General features: G+C 61.1%; 1 protein-coding gene across 1 annotated transcript in view; it reads left to right on the forward strand.

Annotated features, from left to right (window-relative positions):
* The window catches only part of SDK1 (sidekick cell adhesion molecule 1), an 822,147-nt gene that overhangs the window by 738,754 nt on the left and 64,654 nt on the right, over positions 1 to 18,739 (forward strand). Inside the window, exons 29-32 of the mRNA XM_073791836.1 lie at positions 366 to 560; positions 1,951 to 2,152; positions 8,847 to 8,950; positions 11,420 to 11,490. Of these exons, the coding sequence (XP_073647937.1) occupies positions 366 to 560; positions 1,951 to 2,152; positions 8,847 to 8,950; positions 11,420 to 11,490 (572 nt within the window). The remainder of the gene's footprint in view (positions 1 to 365; positions 561 to 1,950; positions 2,153 to 8,846; positions 8,951 to 11,419; positions 11,491 to 18,739) is intronic.

The raw sequence follows: 18,739 nt of genomic DNA on the forward strand, positions 1-18,739 counted from the left end.
AAGAAGACCCTTGGGGGTTGAGGGCAGGGCCACTGGAAGGCGGGCGGGGGCAGGGACAGTGGACACAGCCGCCATCCGCGCTGCTCCCTGGGTCCTCTGGGCGCCGAGGACCACGGGGAAGAGGAAGCTGTTTTCACATCTAGTTCGTGAAGGAAGAAGAGGGGGCCTGGCGCCCCGAGCCCCTCCCTTCATCACTGAGCCTGGCTTCGCTCCGAAGAGCCCCAGCCTGCTGCTCAGATGCTGGCCTGGGAGAGGGAAACAGCGCAGAAACACGTGGCTCTGTAGGGTTTCCCGGGTGGCGGGACTGGGGGCTTCCCCATGAGTGAGGGCACAGCTGACCAGCAGCCCTCGTGCCCCCCGCCCAGGGTACCAGATCGCCTACCGCCTGGCCAGCAGCAGCCCTAACACGTTCACCACCGTGGAGGTCGGCGCCACTGTGAGGCAGTTCACGGCCACCGAGCTGGCCCCGGAGTCCGCGTACGTCTTCCGGCTGTCGGCCAAGACCCGGCAGGGCTGGGGGGAGCCGCTGGAGGCCACCGTCATCACCACCGAGAAGAGAGGTAAGACCGGGAGGCCCAATTCCCTGCCGGGCCGGGGGAGGGGAGGTCACGCGTGCCTGGGGAGGGTGGCTGCCCGAACTGCTCGTTCTTTAAGCACCGCTGAGCCTACCTGGAGCTGGACGCACAGCGGGTCTCACAGCCCAGCACTCGCCCCAGGCTGGGCTCTCAGGCCTGACCCTCCCAGGTCCAAAGATAGAGAGCTCTTCTCCCCAGCGATACCAGAGCTTCCTGCAGGTTCCCCCACCGGGACTCGGTCAGGCCCGCACTTTCAGTGTGCGGGGAGCAGCAGGGCCGAGTTTCTCCCCCAGGCAGCTCAGAGCCGCAGGCCTTGTTTCTTGCCATCCTCCTTAGACTCCGTGCAGCCCCTCTGAAGGAGGGGGAAAGAGTTTTGCTCACCGTTTGATGTGACTTGAACCAAACCCGAGGGCAAGTACTGACATGAGCTCCCCCAAGGGGGCAGCCCTGTCCCTGCCCGCCACGTGCCCCCGCCTGCACCCTGCCCACAGCTGGAACACCTGCCCCGCCAGGGCCTGCAGGGCCTCGGTCCACGTGGCTCAGGGAGAGGGGGCCCAGGAGAGCTTTGTCCCTTCCAGTGGGTCCGGGAGGGGCCTGAGAAGCAGGGGCAGGACCCAGGCTGCTGGGGGCGAGAAGAAACCGCCCGGCCGAAGGGTGCGCTTCAGCAAAGGTTGCTGATTACGGTAGACGCCAGGGCCCCTGGCAGCCCATCCCCTGGGGCCGGCAGCGAATTGCTGCTTTATTCCACGCCACACCTTCTAATCAGAATCGATACTCTTCCTGATAAACAGCGAAAGAATGATTCCTCCCTCTGGGGAGCTTCTCTGTTGAAATCAATGGGGCGAGGAGACAGAGCGACGGGCAGACGACCCCCACTCAGGAGCCCGGTCCCGGTCCCGCTGCCCGCATCCCAGTCTCCATCCCTGCAGGCACGGAGTGGCCAGTGGCAGCCCCCAGGCACCCCTGCTCCACATGCCTTTACGGTTTCAGGCCCAGGTCGACTTCCAGGGAGAGGAGATCAGAGTTAAAGATGCACTCGTCCCAAAATCAGAGAGTGGGAGCGAGTCCTCGGGCGCCCAGGTGTTGTTCACGATGCCTTACGTGGCGGTGCCGTCGGGGAGCGTGGGCGGGTTCACCTCCAGTCTGTCTGCCTGCTCTGAGGGTGGAACATTCCAAGGGCAAGCAGGGGTCTCCAGTCAGATCCAAGCTGGGCCCCGGCCGAAGTCAGAGACCCTCACAGCCCTGCGGAGCCAGGAACAGTCTGAAGGTCATCTAATCCATGCATCCGACTCTCGGGGCTGCCACAGTGCCTCCCCCTGCGTAATTTCACTGCGAGCCTCTCACATGTCCCTGATCTGTCCCCTTTTGGTTGCAGAGCGGCCGGCGCCCCCCAGGGAACTCCTGGTGCCCCAAGCGGAAGTGACCGCACGCAGCCTGTGGCTCCAGTGGGTCCCGGGCAGCGATGGGGCCTCCCCCATCCGGTACTTCACGGTGCAGCTGCGCGAGCTGCCCCAGGGACAGTGGCAGACCTACTCCTCGTCCATCAGCCACGAGGCCACAGCCTGTGCCGTTGAAAGGTACCCAGAGGGCCAGGGGACCCTCTCCCGGGGTACGGGGGCCCCGCCCTCCCCAGCCAGCTCCTGCCCACTGAGTAAGGAGTCTGTGCAGGACGCGGAGACGCGCCACTGAAAGCCCATGTCTCCTCTTCTAGTCAGCGCTCCTGTGCCAGGACCCGGTAGTCCTTGCATCCCGCGTCCGCTTCCAGACGCCCACCCGGGCCGCTTCCCCGCCAGTCCTTGCGAGCGGCCCGGCACAGATGGTCCGCCCGCCCCAGGCTCCGGGGACTGACGAGGCTCAGATGAACAGGAGGTGGGGCCCTGAGCCCGGGAGGGGGACTCAGGCTCCCCAGTGCCCGAGAGGCATGGAGTGGGGGGCGGCGGGGAGGGCAGCCCAGCCTGCCACTGTCACCGTGTCACAGGCTGGAGAGAGGCCCTTCTCTGTGCTGTCTCTGCGTCAGCGAGGTGGACAGATTCCGCCTGGGGGCCGCCCTTCCTTAGTGACAGTGACGGCTGATGGGGCAGGAGCAGAGCCCCACCCCCGAGCCAGCTGTTTGGTGAACTGCTGGGCAGGAGGGAGGGGCTGCACCGCCGGCCGCAGCTGGACCAGCTGTGTCGTGATCCCACCTGGGCCTCTCCTCTCGGCCGCCCCCCTCCTTACGGTGAGGAGACTAGGGCTGGGAGGGGTTACGTCACCCACCAGAATCCTACAGATGGAACAGTCTAGACAGGCAGGTCTACGAAGTGGCCTCGGGCCCTGCGTCCTCACGTCCGCCCGCGTGGAAGGCCCCCGCCTGGGAGGGTGATGGCAGCAGCCCGGGGAGACGCCTTGGCATCGTCACTGTACTTCCCACCCAGCCCTGGCGTTGTCACTTTCTGCCAGGCTCGTGCTCCGGGGCTGGGGAGGGGCCACTAAGTACTGGGTCCCACTGTCCACCGTGGGTGCTAGTTCCCTTGCCAGGACCTCCCGGGAGGACGGAGGAGGCCAGGACCGTGGTTTCCTAGGCGGGCCAAGGTCCTCTTATCATTCAGAACGAGCCCCGTGCCGGGTACCGTGCCGCACTGACGTCCACCTGCTCGTGGAATCCCCACGACAGCTCCGGGCACTGCCGTCCCAGTTCCATGGGTGAGGAACAGGGTCAGAGGTCGGTTTGGTACCTTGCCTGCAGCCCTGCCCAGCCAGCAGGGAGCACGTGTGGGTCTCCCTGAGCACCCCGCCCTCCCCGTCGCAAGGCCGCCAGTCTGCTGCCTACTGAGCAGAGACCCTGAGCTGTGCACCATCAGAGAGCCCCGGAGGCACAGCTCAGGGCTGGGCGTGGAGCGCGGCGCTGTCGCTCTCTCCTCCACGAGCCAGCAGCGGGGCTGAAGGAGAGGGGGCCACGCCCCCGGTCCAAGGAGCCGGTACCGACGGGGGCGAGGCCGCGCCCACGGCGGGTGCTGTCGGCTCCGGGCGGCTGTGCGGCCGGCCTGCACCCTGACGGGGTGAGCGTAGCAGCCCGGGCGGCTCGCAGGGACCTTCCGGCAGCTCTGCTTTGGCGCACAGAACGGGCGCCCCCTTTGGAGGTGACTTCAGAGGCAGCCCCAGGCCAAGAAGGAAGGCAGCTCGCCACTCATAGCTGCGGCCTCCTGGGACCCCAAGCGATATACCTGGTCTGAGTGACTCCCTCATCCCATGATCCAGAAAGCTCTCAGCTCTGTCTGGAGATGAGGGATGGACGGTCCCCACGCACACGTTCTGCTTCCGGAAGAGCTGAGGTCCCTGCCTGCTACTTAGAGGCGACATTTGTTCAGGTCCGTCTGCTGGCGAGTAGGGCTTTAGAACACTAGTGACAGTCACGGCAGCTGTAGCCGCCCTCCTCGTGGTGGGGAGATGCGGCTGGAACGGCATCAGTGTGGACGCGCACCTCCGAGACGCTCCCCACGGTGACCTGGTGGTGAAGCCTCCCGCGCCATCTTCCTGCTGTCATTGTCATCGCCACCGTCACCATCTCAGCATCACCCAGCCCTCCATCAGTTCCAGAACAATTCCCACGTGTTGTCCCACAGGTCGTCCACGTGGAGAGAGGGGCCTGTGGGGTACAGACCAGGCTTTTTATCATTCCCGTCGTGCAGACGAGGACACGGGGCAGCAGACGCGTCTTAAGCAACGAAGGGGCCTCAGCTTCTCTGAACGGGGGAGGGGATCCCTTTGTGGTTCGGACATTCCCTGGGCCTGTAGCTCAAAGCTTCACGGATGCAAACCAGCACCCAGCTAATTTACACGGGTCCAGATGTAGCGAACAGTGTTTATCATCTACACCCCAAGCTCTCAGCAGTCCGTCCACCCCTGAGTGGCCAGGGGGCCTTGGAGGAGTGAAACACGGGGCTGGAGGAACCATCCCGTGGTTCCTCTCAGCTCCGGGCCGAAGAATTGCCTCAGTGACTGACAGCAGTGAATGGACGGCCAAGTAACAAGGCCCCCAGAATAGTCAAAGCCTGTCCCCACGGAGCCCGCCAGCCTTACGACAGCCGTGGGACCCGCAAGGCACAGCTTCCCCTGCAGAGCAAGGCACTCTGCTGCGGACACAGCCCGCGGGCCAGGATTCTCCTGTGCAGCCCGGGGCTTGGGGGTCGGGCGAGCGCGGCCGGGATGCCCAGCTTACTTGGTACAACACACTCCAGTGCGCTGGGCGCCCGGCCGTAAATAACCCCACCTCCTCGTGTAACCGTGTGAAAGAAAGAAGAGCGATGAAATCCAACTGCCTCTCCTGTCGTGGAGCCTCCAACAGACCAATGGTGTGCTTGGGACTTTGCGTTGGAAAGGAGAGGTCCGTGCTTCAGGACAGACCGTTTAATTTGGTGTGGGACAGACTGTTGTCAGCTTCCTAATGGGCCATAACCAGGACACGTGGTTCCTCCCCTATCAGAAGAAAACATGTCGCGGGCGGGATCCCGGGAAGGCGACGTCCTGTGCGCTGCCACCGCGTCATCCCCCTTCCCGCCTCATCGTCCTGGCAGCTACATTTTCTCCTTTTTTTTTTAAACATTCTTTTTACATTTTACTTTTTCCAGTTGCACGAAGTCTGCTAGTGGCCAAAACAACATAAAACGTTTAAACGAAAGTTTAAAACAAAACGTTGATCGACCCACATCTCGTGCCTGTACCTACGCTGGTGAATGTGGGTCCAGGGCACTGGGAGGGGCTGGGTCTGAGGGACCTATTGCAGCATCACCGGTTTCTGGTTGATGGTTGCGCCCCATAGAAATGCAGGGTAGCTGAAGAGAAGAGCTCCGAGCACAGAGCCACGTGGACGTCCTGGACGTCCATTTAGGGCAGAGCAGTGATGGCATGGGCTCCGGTGCTGGCTGTGTGTCCAGTAACCGTGGGCCCTGCTGTTCCTCTGAGCCTGCCCTCTCCGGCAGCCTTTGGGAAGGCAGGAGAGGGAAAGTAACATTTAGGAAGCGCCTACTGTGTGACCGATTGCCAGACCTCATGAGGTGGGTTGTGTCATGTAACTTCCCCTGGAAGCGTGGGTATCATTACCTCTGTTTTCATAGATGAACTGAGTGAGACTCAGAGAAATTAAACGGCGGGCCCCAGTTAGGAGTGGCGGGGTCAGAATTTAAATTCCTGCTGGGCCGACTCCAAAGTGGGGGCTCAGGGAGGCCTGGAAGAGTGAACAGGGGGCAGAACTGGCGGAAATCGGAGGGCTTGTTCCTTATTCATTTATCAAGTAGTCATGAGTCCTGCTGTGCCCGGAGGGAGCGAGGGGCTGGGATGGATGGGGCGATGAGGGTGTGCTCAGGGGAGGAGGTAGACCAGTAATCCAAAGGAGCAGCTCCGCAGAGAGGAGGAACCTGCAGGGGACGGAGACCAGGAGGCGGACACAGTAACCGTGGTCACGTCTCCAGGGCGATGGCCGCTCCCTTCACGGCCTCCCAGTCTCTCTGCCTGTTCTCAGGCTCCTGGCAGGGCTTCCTACTGAGAGGCTAAGTCCTGCAGCTCAGACGCCCTCCTGTCCCCTGCGACTCCCAGGGACAGTCATCAGTCCTGTGAAGCGGGAGAGCCTGCACGGCACAGGTTTGATGCTGGGAGCTCTGCTTCCCAGTCTCCTCGTCCCAGCCCATCTGTCACAGGCCTGTCATCAGATGTCATCCCGTCATCAGACATCCTTTACTGCTCCCCTGCTGTGCCCCCGACTCCTGGAGACCCCGGAGGTCAGGAAAGAAAGGGTGGTCTTCAAAGAGCTAGACCTCTGGCCTCAGATTCCGAAATCATTAGAGAACAGTGAAGTACTGAACATAATGCAATAAATCACGTGCACTACGGTGTTCTAAATGGCGGTGCACTAGCTGATAAACGCGCTACACATAGACAAGGGTCATTTCCGGGGCACCTGCCATGTGCCCGACCTGTGCTGATACTCACGTGTCCTCTTATTCCACCCTCCCAAGAAACTTCAGAGACAGATAACGTCACCCCAGCCATTCATCCCTTGTGTGGGTATTCACTGAGCACCTCCTGGGTGCCAGGCACTGCCATTGGTGCTGGGGACAAGGCAATAAATGGGGCCTCGGTCCCTGTCCCCAAGGAGTCCTGCATCTTGTAAATAAGACAGACAGTCATGAAGGAAACAGTTAATTACAAATTGCGATCGAGGAGACGAGGAAGTGAACGGGGTGTAGGGGACGGTGGGCAGGGGACAGGCATCGCCTGGAGCTGGTGAAGCTGACACCTGCAGGACAAGAACACTATGGCCACTTCTCAGTTCTGAGCGCCGGCTGTGGGCCAGACTCCCCCCGGCCCGTCTCCCCGAACTCATCCCAGCAACAGCCTCACGGTGTGGGCTGCTATCAGCCCGGATGGGGAGACGGGGGGAGACGGAGGCCGGGGGAGGAAAGACGTGGTTACCTCCGCCATTCATGAAATCCCTCCTAGGAAGCTGGGGACAGATGGGAACTTACTTGTCTGTTTTAACTGAATAAAGATGTCACCCAAAAACCACATCGTCCTTCAGGGTGGGACTTTGGAAGCGTCTCCACTAAAGCCAGGCCCGAGGCAGGGCTGCCCGTCACCGCTGCTCCTGCTGTGGAATCGGGGCGCCGATGGACTAGCGAGCAGCAGGGTGCAGTCGGCTCTGGGGGGCTGGGAAGCAACAGCATCCCTCGAGGTGTCAGCTCACAGAGAGCCGCTGCCATCCGTCTTACGCGGGAGGCGATTTGAAAACAGAGGTAGAGAAAACTTCTCTGATCATGCTTTCCAAAAATGGTTGTCAGTGTTTCAAAACACAGAATCCCTTCTCTAAACAGTGTCACCCAGAACCAGTTACAGACCAGGTGGAAGTGGAGCTGCTGTTGGTTGGTGCAGGGGGAACGGAGGCCCTGGACGCCCGGAGGGTCCCTCGGGGTCTCAGGGGTTCCTCAGTGCTCAGTTTGAAAACCACTGGTCTACAGGCTGCATCAGAGCCACGGGAAGGGTTGGTCAGAGGCAGGGAGGGCTGTGCTTAGACTAAGTTGAGGAAACTTGGGGATGGTTTGGACTCGAGGGACGGGGAGGGAGCGTCTAGAATCTCTTTGGGTCTTCAGGTCCGGGAAACGGAGAGGACAGCGGGGCCGCTGCCTGAGACACAGCCGCTGCTGGGAGGGAAGGGAGGACGCAGGGCCCTCATCTGCTCCTCTGGAAGTAAACCCCGAAGGGCGGTGACAGCGGCCAGCCAGCCAGCCGGGTGCCGAGCGGGGCTGAGCTAGGGGAGTGTCGCCGAGGACCTGGGTGAAAGTCTGTGTGTCGTCCACACGGCGGAGTTTGTCTGAAGCCTCGGTCATCAGTGTGGCTCTGCGCTGGGCACACGGACCGCCTGGGTGGGGGGGGATGGATGGATGGATGGATGGGAGGGAGGAAGAATGGAAGGGAGGGAGGAAGGATGGAAGGGAGGGAGGAAGGATGGAAGGGAGGGACAAAGCCTGCAGTGGTGGCGCCAAGGAGAGCATTCATGTCCCGGAAGTCTCATCCGTGGGCCGAGGGGGACATCTTTTCACATGGACAGCCAACATTGTCTTGGCCTTACGTAAGGTGGGAGGCAGTGTTACTTCAGGGCGAGACCCCTCTTCCAGCCTCCGCCCCCCAGCCACTGACCCGTCCTCCGGCGGAGGGTGGGGGCCTCTGTCTGCTCGCCGTGAAGCCGGAATCCTGACGGCTCCACCCTGCAGAGCCGCCCTGCAGCTTAGACGGGGCTGTGCTGCTGAGTCTGGCTTGGTCGGCGGGAGGGGGCGGGGCAGGGGCAGCCCCTGGAGCCAGGCCCCGGCTGGGCTGGCACGGAGCTCCGCGAAGGAGCGCTGGGCTGCGGGAGGAGGGGGGCGCCTGCTCTCCGTGCTCCGAGGCCCCGTGCCTGCGCCGTGTGAGATCAGCTCCTGCTGAGAAGTCCTCCGAGCTGCTCGGAGAGCAGCGATTTGCTGCGCACAGGTGTCTCTGACTGCAGGAAGTGGTAGTCCCTCCCCAGGAGCCCTAGGCGAGCGCTCCGTTCCCCCTGCTGGGAAGTTCTGGGCTCCCCCCGCCCCGGGAATCTCCTGTCGCCCTAGACCGGCCAGTGAGCCAGGGCTGGGTGCTGGGAGCTGCTCCCCAGACAGTCCCGGGCGCCCGGGGATTCAGCCGCAGCCCCAGAATGCCCGCTCCTCGCCGCCGCCCGGGCCCGCGGACAGGCGGCGGTCTCTGCGGTCACGGGTCCCTTCCGTGTTTCAGGCTGAGGCCCTTCACCTCCTACAAGCTGCGCCTGAAGGCCACCAATGACATTGGGGACAGTGACTTCAGCGCGGAGACAGAGGCGGTAACCACGCTGCAGGACGGTGAGCAAGGGGCCCACTTCCCGCTGCCGCCTTTGCGCCCCGGAACCCCGGCTCCTAGAGAGACCCACTCTCGTCTTGAGCCAGGAAGGGGAGTGGGGGGAGTGGCCGTGGGCAGTGGAGTTCAATTAGCAGCAGAAGCTGGGCGCTCCTGTGCAGCCCAGGGCCGTAAATCAAGACTTCAAGGGCTTCCAAAGGGAGGAGGTTTCTTTGATTGGCTTCCAAACCCCGACCATCCATTAGCATCCCTGAGACTGACTAATTTATAGGGTCATTAAAGATAGATGTCGTGGGGTAGCTGTGTTTTAAGAGGTTTTCCCCATTTTTCTCATTCACGAGCCACCCAGTTTTGTCACTTGACAAAAGCCCAGTTGAGTGATGGAAGTGAGACCCCCTAACAGCTCCAGGTGGCTTTTCACCCGCCCTGTCCTGCTCAGAGGAATTGGGCCCGGAGATCCGTTGTGAGTTTGTTTGGCAATCGATGATCAAAGCAGGCTCGGAGGGAGCTGGGAGACGGTGTCCTCAAGTCCGCCCAGCAGACAGGCAGGTGCTTAGGTAGGAAGGGAACGCTGCTGCGTAGCAGTGCTGGGCTCTGATCCCGGACTGCAGACCCCAACCCTTAGCCCGCCCAGCGGTGCTTTACGATAATCCCCAGACCTGCCCCGAGCACCCTCCCCCCCAGTTAACGCAGCAGGGGAGCGAGGCTCAAACCAGCCCACGTCCGCCTGCTCGCCCCGGGACCCCCCCACCTTCAGCTCTGCTCTTTCTGTAACCTGGGAGGGCGGCTTCTCCAACACCAGGCCGCCAGTGACCTGAAGGACCAGCTAAGGGGTTCTGGGGACCCTTCTAGCTCTTCAGGGGCACGCAGAGACTATTTGCCACAGAGCAGAAGCCACCAGGGCCCCCTGGTGGTCCTGACCGGGAACATGCCGCCGAGCTCATGGGAGGCTGCAGTCCCAGCTGAGCTCCCGGGGAGGAGGGGCGGGACCTGGCCCTGGAGAAACTGAGGTTGTGGCTCCCGCTTTAATCCCACATTTAACACAACCAAGGTTCCACTTCAGCTAAGCACTGATTGTTAGAAGAAAGAAAATGCAGCACGCTGGTTTGGGGGGGAGTCTCTGAGAAGGACTGTGGAAGCAGGACGCCTCCCCCAGCCTCCCTCCGCCCCTCAGGGGCTCAGTCAGAAGAGGGCCTCTCTCACCCCTTTCATATTCAGATCACTCCTTTGGATGCGATTATCGTGTCATCTTCCTTTTCGGAGATCTGTGATCTCTCTTTGCCCTGGAACAGCCTTCTCTCTTTGCCCTGGAACAGCCTTGTGTTGTCATTGCATCGTCTCAAGTCCAGCTCGCGGCAGAGGCTGACTCCAGGGGTGGGCAGCCTTGTGCTGGGGGGAGGGGCCTGGGAGCCTGTGGATGGTTCGCTAATAAACGTTTCCTTATAACAGTGTTTAGGGTACTGAGACCGCCCCGTAATAGTAATCCTGTGTGATCAGGAAAGCTGGACCAGGGTCTTAAGATAGAACAGCAGGAGGTCGAGGGCGCAGGGTAGAGAGCTGTCCCTGGGCGGGACGGGGAGGCCTGACAGGTGCAGGGGAGACTCACAGAGCAGAGACCCGGGGCCACGTCGGGACAGTGTGCCAGACACACCCTGGGCAGGGCGGGGCGGGGAGAACTCCTCAGTCATTCTGCTCAAAGCCCACTTCTGAACCTTAACTGTGTGTCGGGTGTCAGGATGTCCCAGCGGGGCAGCTGTAAGGAGGCCAGTCCGACTGCTGAGACAGGGCCGCACAGGCCCAGCAGGAGCAGAGGTGGGTAAGGGCTGTCAGGAAGGCCTGCTGGCATGGCAGGCACTCCAGAGAGCAGGGCGGGGCTGTGGGCAGGGATCAAACCGACCTTGTCCCCCAGGGAGTAGAGCAGAGCCACCACCGAGACCCAGACCAGGGCAGGCGTCCCTCCGGCCCCCAGAAGCCAGCCTCCGTCCCTGACAGTCACGTCCGTGTTTAAAGCCAAGGGCACCGTGGCCTGGCTTGATCACTCATCCTGTTCGGGAGTCGCTCTGACCTGAGGACCTCAAAACACTGATGCTCCCCCTCTGGGGGAGGGGAGGCCCCTGGGGAGATCTGGGAAGCGCAGGGGCTCCGCGGGCACCTCCTCTGGTGTGAGCAGCTCCCCGTGGAGAGACCCAGACTCGCGTGTCTGTCTTGGGGGTCCGCCTGGGGGGGAAGGTCAGGGACGTGAGCTGATCGCCCGACCAGGATTAGGCTCCTTGTCTCCTGGACACAGGCTGGCGGGTGGAGGCAGGGCATCCCCAGGGAAGAGGGGGGCTGGATGCTGGCTGGCCAGCTTTCCCCGGCTCTCGGGGGCTGGGCCCGGCCCTGCCTCCTGACCGGGGCGGGAGAGAGCTGTGGCCCAGGCAGCCGCGGGGCACAGGCAGAGCCGCCTAATCCTTGCCTTCTTTCTCGTGTTGCAGTTCCGGGAGAGCCTCCGAGCTCTGTCTCTGTGACGCCGCACACCACCTCGTCTGTTCTGATCCAGTGGCAGGTAAGGGCCCCAGCACCCCACGGCGTTTGGTAAAACCGTTCATGCGACCGCGTGGTCAGCCGGCACCTGCCGGGTCCCGGATCGGGGTGGAGTGGGACAAAGGGGACACGCCGGTCGGGCTTGCACACTGTGCGGGGACATGGTGAGTGTAACTTCCAAGACGGGAGACGCAGGACTGTCGTGGCAGGCGTAATGGACTCGTGCCCAGCGCACTGAGGGGACCAGCAGGATGGCAAGGGGGGTGCCCAGAGCGCAGACGGACTGAGCTTTGGAGAAGGATGCAGACGGAGCAAGGCTTCTGTGGCAAGACTGGTTCGCGTCCTACTGGGTTATCGATGGTACAGGAATTATTTCCAACCAGACAAAACATCAACAGGATGACATGAATCTTTGTTAGTTCCAGGTCTTTAGTCAAACCAAGGAACCTTCTCCTAAATAATCAGATAGCCCTTGGTGAGCTGTTAGCAGTACTCTAATACAACATTGAAAGGACCTGCTGCCCTCTCTGCCTTACTTCCACTTCTGGATCATTTTTGCCAACAGTGAGGTGCCTTGAGGGCAGAAATAATGAGGGGCAGAACCGCCAAGGAAGGCTGCCCTGCCCGAGGGCGAGCCCAGCGGAGGGCGAGGTATCCAGCCAGGGCATGGGGGGCTAATTCAGGAGCAGGGCTGGAGCTGGGCCGGGCAGGCACGCAGACCCGTGGGCAGGGGCCAAGGGCAGTGATGAGCGTGGGCACAGCATCTGGCCAACAAGGGAAGTTCCTGAGTCCAGAATGGGGGCTGCCGTCCTGGGCAGGGGCAGTGCCTACAGCCAGCAGGCCGTGGCGAGGGCAGACAGAGGGCAGGCGCTGTGGTCTGGGTTCAGAGCCACGGGGAGCTGAGGTCTGCCTGGGAGTGGCCTCTGTGGGCTGGGGGTCCAGGGAGTGGTCTGTGCGGGCATGAGAGGCTCCCTCCGGGTCGACGATAATCGTCCAGGTAATGCCGGAATCACACCCAGAACCAGCGGGAACCAAGCACAAATGATGGTCTGGACGTGGCCTTGGAGAGTGGGGAGGGCTTATCCTGGCCGGGGGCACTGCGCTGCCACGGGAAGAAAGGGCGGGACAGAAAGGGGCAGGGAGCCCCGGGAGAGGACCAGGGAGCCCCAGGAGAGGACCAGGGAGCCCCGGGAGGGGACCAGGAGCCCCGGGAGAGGACCGGGGCCTGGGCTCGGCCTGCAGGCCCCCGTGTGTCATGGCGTGACTCTGATCCCCGAGGCCTCTCGGGCTCCAGTTTCCTCCTGCATAAAAACAGGAGGTCAAAGGTGACCTCTGACGTCACCGCAAGGTCTCCGATCCAAGGCCCGTTAGACCTCCACAGCCCTGACTTCCATCAGGGTCCCAGGCACTTGTGTTTCCCGCCCTCCACTACCGTGATCCACCGAGAGCAGGTAGGTCCCTCGGGCTGTGCTGGACCCGGCCAGGTCTGTGCTTTGTCTGTAGGTGTGGGGCCTGTCTGTCCAGGGACTAGGTGGGCTTTTCTGCGAAGGCGGCGGCTCGGGGCTATGTCACCTCATTGCCTCCGAACACGTGGCTGTGGACGAGGTGCTGGCTGTCAGCCCGGCCATCCCGCCTCTGGCCACTGGGCCGCAAGCCCTCAGTTGCGGTTAGAACACTCTGTGGAGTGGCGAGAGCCGCACCAAAGGCGCTCGGCGCGTGTGTGTGTCCGCTGTCCCCCTGCAGACCCCAGCAGAACAAACTAATGCCGGGAAGCCTGCACAGGAGGTGGTCAGTATGATGCACTGTGGAAATAACTGCCCGTCAACTGCTGGGCAATTGAAGTATAATTAAAATTACAAGTAATTCACCAAATCAGAGTGAGCAGAACAAAGGAACTACGGTTAAATATAGATTTGCATTCCAGATGAAATGTTTCACCTGTAAACTTTTTTGTTTTTGTAATGTGTTTAAAAATGCAAACACTGCCTGTAATTTCAAGGCCGTTGACCCATTTGAATGGGCTTGTCTGTCAGATTTCATTCCCCTTAGTAGGATGATCAAACTGTGCCTTTCACGGGTCCAGCGCTGTTTGGAATCTAAGGATTTGCGTGTATGCTCTAGACAGTGGTGGCTTTGTGTCCACACTGAGTGCAGCTCATACTGGGCATCCACGTCTCTGAATTGATCCCAATGTTTAAGCTGGCTCTTCTGAAACCTCCGGCGGGTCACACAGTCTGTCACCCAAAGGCGTTTCCCCTCGTGTGGCTGCAGTGGATCAAAGAAAACGTCCTAAGGGACAGATCCCATCATGCACGATGGACTCGGGGGAGGGGGACTCAGCGCTGTACGGGACGCCTCCCTAAGAGGAGAGCTGCAGCTGCCTGGGCAGAGGGGGCAGGGCGGCCGGGCCGCTTCAGGACAGCTCTTGGCCTTCGTTGCTTTCCTCACCACGCGCTCTGTTGTCTGCAGAGGACCAGCTCCCGCTTGGAGGGCTGGGCGCCTTGAGGTGAGCAGGACACATTCCATTTAGTGCATTGAGCTCTACACGCCTTAGTGTGAAGCCAGCGGAGGGGAACAGCTGACTCAGGCCAGAGGGAGGTGGGAGGTGACAGGATGAACGGTCCTCCTGATCTCAGGGGGCCTCGGCCTGCGGCGGCCTGAAGCAGCATTTCAGTTCCCCGGCCAGAGATTGAAGTCAGGTTGCAACAGTGAGAGTCCTGAATCCTATAGCCACTAGACCAGTGGCCAGGGACAAGGCCCTGGCCCACCGGCTTTATAGAAATGAATCCCACAAAGAGATGGAAAGTTGTGAAACAAGTGAAGTGTTTATTAGGAGGAAAAAGGATATGTGTGAATAGACCCACACGGGTGGACTCAGAGAGAGAGTTGCGCCCTCGTGGTAGTTTGAATCACTTATATGGGGCATTTCTTCCGGGTTTCCTTCAGCCAGTCATCTTGCTTTGCCTGGTTCTGGGTCCGTGTTTGGTTTATCTCGGAGTCCTCCCGTGTGTGCGCGCGCATCTCTTAGCCAAGATGGATTCTAGTGAAGAGGCCTCTGGGAAGGTTGACATCACCTACTGTGGGGTGGCACCCCGTCCCTTTTGACCTCCGAGGGGCCTTTCTGCACATGTGTAGTCGGGGCAGGTCTCCTTGACCTCAGGAATGAGAACTACGTGGTCTCTTTATCTTTTATCTGGGCAGGGCTCAGCTTCTCTCTGCCCTTGTCCCCCCACAGGGGACACACGCCAGCTGCTCAGCCTGGGGCCTGTCTATCTCCTGCCTCACTCCCCCAGTAAAAGGCGGGGAGACGACTGTACAAGCATCACGCACAGCCAGAGCAAAGGCTGCTGGGCTTTGGTGCTACGTTTCGAGGGAAGGCACGACGGAGCCGGGTTCTCTAGGGCCTCCTGTGCTCCGCTGCACCATCGGGACTTAATCCCACAGGCGTCAGAGGGCATCCCTGTTCTGTGCTCCAGGAAACAGAAGTCATGGGAAGTCATGGTCTCAGGCCTCAGGACGACAGCAGCTGAGTTCCAGCTCTGTCTCATTCTCGCCGTGAGGCCTCAGACTCCATGTGGACCCTCCCCACCCCAGACCTGCCTGGGGTGGCTGCGCCGGCTCCAGCCCATCCCTGAGTGCTCGGCCAGGACTGAGGCTCGTGGTGGGAGTCCTGCCCCCTCCCCACCCGGGCCCTTCCCTCCGCTCAACGCTGCCGCCTACAAGACGCCCGCCCTCATCCTCCCGGCCGTCCCCAGCTCTTGGTTCCCTTCCCTTCCCACTCCGCCCGCTGGAGTGGGCCGTCAAGGCCAGGGCACGCTGACCAGCTCATCTACATTTTAACGGGGGCTTCGAAAACTGAAGAACTGCCCTGGACCCCCAGAAAGCCTGCTGGTAGAATTTCTGACATGCAAAAGGCAGAGTGAAGGTGTTTTTAGAGGGGACCCCAGTCCCTTCAAGCGTCTGCCCGTGCAGATGGCTGATCCAGGATGAATCCAGCCAGAGGGGGTGTCGCCTTCACTTGAGCAAACCCAGCGCACCTCCACCAGCACTGACTAAGCACCCGCTGTGTCCCAGGCCTGGCAGAGCAGCTGTGGGAAGATAGAAACGAACTCGACACAGACAAGGCCCGGCCTCCACGGGCACGTGCTAAATCAGAAACCACAGGAACCGTGTCGTCAGGGCCAAGGGCTGGGAGAAAGGTCTGCATGTGCGAAGGGAGACTTCTGTTCAGAAACCCCCTAGAGACCACCTAGGCCAGCTTCCACATGTAGCAGGTACAGGGTTGAGCCCCAGAGGTTGTGCACCAGCCTGAGCCTGCCCTGCAAGGCCATCGCAGAGCCAGGACTTGAACTGGGCCCACTGCTTCTGGAACTCTCTGTGGGTCACGTGGAGCTGCCCTACCGGGACCTCCCAGGACACCCAGAGTCGCAGAGGCCTCTCACCAATGACAGATGGTTTATTCCAAGCTCGAGGAATAGGAAGTGTGGTTACGCCCTGTTCAGGATCCCGCGAAGGCAGGCAGGCCTCGTGCGTCGCCGTGGGTCACGAGAGCCTCACTAGTGAGGCCTTCAGAGAGGCCGCCCTCCAGGCTGTGCGACCACCTGCCCCTCCTCCCCGGGCTGGTACGGCTCCTGCTGGGAGGGCATCACGGGGGGCGCGGTTTCTGGTGTGGCCAGATGTGGACCTGCCCGCAGCTGCAGCAGGTGTGCCTGGGACCTGGGGCTCGGCCTCTCCTCACACCCCTGCCGCATCTTCTCCTCCTCGGCTGGAAGGGTTTGAGCCTGGGATTGGCAGCCTCCGTCCCTTCCCCCGTCCCCCGCACCCCACCCCCCCAGGTGTGGACGCAGGCTGGGGACCGGGTGTTTGCTGCTGGTTCCAGAGCCACGTTTGGTCCCCAGGGAGGACGTTGTTATTTTCGCAAACTCCCAGCATCCTGCCTGTTTGATATTTTGGGTGAATTGAATCCAGTCCTTCCCATTCCTCCCAAGCTTCCCACTCCCTGAAAGTCAGGTGGGCGGAGCCTGGACAGGCTCCTCAAGGAGACGTGCTCGGGGCCATTGGCGGCTCCGCCGCGGCCCTCCTGGTGGCTCTCTGCCCCTGAGCTCACGCTGGGGTCTGTCGCCCCTCAGCCAGGAGGACTGTCGTTTGATTGGATTTGCTGGGCTCCTCCAACAAGATGGACACGCGTGGCGAGTCCACTCAAGTTTCCCAGGCACGCGTGTCTGTGTCTGATGGGGAAAATGACCTGCCGAGGTGCTTGTCATGAGGCGAGGGCGTCACCGAGGACCCGGGAGGCACCGTGAGGACGTCAGGGCTGCAGCAGAGCCGCAGTGCAGCGCCCGGGCTCGAGGGAGCATGCGGCAGCTCTCGCTGGTGACAACGTGGTGACTCTGGCACGTACGCGAGCGTGTGCAGGGCCCCCTGTGTCTCGGGAACTACCCTTGCTGTCTGCGCTGTCCTGCTGGAGAGTTTGGGGAGCAGAGGAGCCTGCACTGTCCACATCCGCTTGGTTCCTGGGTTTGGGACTGAGTAGCAAGAAGTCACAGAGAAACAGACTCATCCGAACATCCAGGTCCTCGTGGCGCCTGGGTTCAGGGACCAGGATTGAAGGGTGAGAGTTTGGACAGCAAAGCAGGCGGGTGTCCTGGGGCTGCCGTGACAGGTCACCGCAAACTGGGCGCCTTAGCACAACAGGGATCTACGCTCCCACAGTTCTGAAGGCCAGAGTCCAAGATCAAGGTGTCGGTTAACTCTGAAGACACAGGGAGGCACCCTCCCTGCTCTCCCCAGCTTCTGGTGGCCACGGCAGTCCTTGGTGCTCCTGGGCTTCTAGACGCGTCCCTCCACCTTCTGCCTGTGCCTCCACATGACGGCCTCCCTGTGTCCAAATGTCGTCATCTTATAAGAATCTTTGGGTCTCTTTATAGTCTCAGCATTTGTCAGATAACTGCTAGATTGTATATTGCCTCTTAGAATGTGCTTTGTCTTCATGGATCCATCACGTTGAACATTTAGGTGCCTGTGCGAATTAGCTATTATAACACCCGACGGCGTTCACAAGTCCAAAGTCTGCGATTGCGTTTGCAAGCAATTTTGCTGTCGGTGCCCTTCAAGCTGGAAGGCCGTCCTGTCGTCTTCGTGTCATTGGAAAGACCCAGAGAGGATTGGTTTAGGCGTTGGGTTTTTTTTTGGGGGGGGTGGGCGTGGGGGTTAGTCCCGCGCTTGTATTTGTGGGACTCAGGACTGCACACCTGCAAATGTTTGTGTAGCATCGGTTTCCAGACGTGTACCTGTAACTGCTGGGTTAAAAGGCAAGTGCGTTAAAGACTTAGACAAATAAAACGGAGTTGCCTCCAAGAAGCCAGTCATTTCCTCAGGGCCTCCCTACCACCGTGTGACCGCTTCCTAACTTGATTACATCTGCAGAGACCCTGTTTCCAGACAAGGTCTCACGTCCACAGGTACCCGGGGTTAGGATGTCAGCATATCTCTTGGGGGGACACAGTTCAACCAACAACAGAGGGGCTTTCCTGCCAAAGCTGTGGTCTCCATTCAGGCACCAGGACGCTGTGTACCAAGGCGCAGTGGCATCACTTAGGCGGTGGCCTTGCAGAGTCACAGGAGTCCAGGGAGCGTCCCTGTCCCCGGGCAGGGCCTCGTGACCCCTCCAGCCAGGATCACGGGCGTGCTCTCGGCCCGTCTGTCTGCTCACAGTTTGGGAGGTTTGATCCTGTACTCGCTGAGGATCCCAGAGGGGAAACTGGACCCCGAAGCCCCTCAGACCGGGGTCGGTGCTGCGGCCTCACTGGGATTCCGTGTGGAACGAGACGACCTTTCTTCTCCTGACAGATCTGTCAGCCACAGGGAAAGGGACAGCCGGCTGGGCCCTGCCTGACCAGGCGCTGCACCCCGTGTGGGTTTGCACGGGTCCTGGGCTTACACTCACGGGGCTCACATTCTCCCTCGAGCTAAGCCTCATCACCGAGCCACCCGTCACCTGGCTTCCACCGGGTTCTTAGGAGTCAGACGAGCCCCGCTGTCACGCGCTGACGCGGAAGAGGGAAGTGTGGCTTCCAGCCTGCGCCTGGGTCGGGCAGAGTGGGGGTGACCGGGCAGGCGGAGGGGTCGGTGAGGGTCCCAGTGAGACGGCCACAGCCTGGGTGGACAGAAGGGACAGGGGCTGAGGGGACGGGGTGAGGCCAGCGGCGGACGATGCAGAGCCAGGCCACATCCCCGGTTCCCTTCAGGTCCTGGGTTGGCCCGCTACGGGC

Source organism: Tursiops truncatus, chromosome 15 (genome assembly GCF_011762595.2).
Source record: "Tursiops truncatus isolate mTurTru1 chromosome 15, mTurTru1.mat.Y, whole genome shotgun sequence".
NCBI classification, from domain to species: Eukaryota; Metazoa; Chordata; class Mammalia; order Artiodactyla; family Delphinidae; genus Tursiops; species Tursiops truncatus.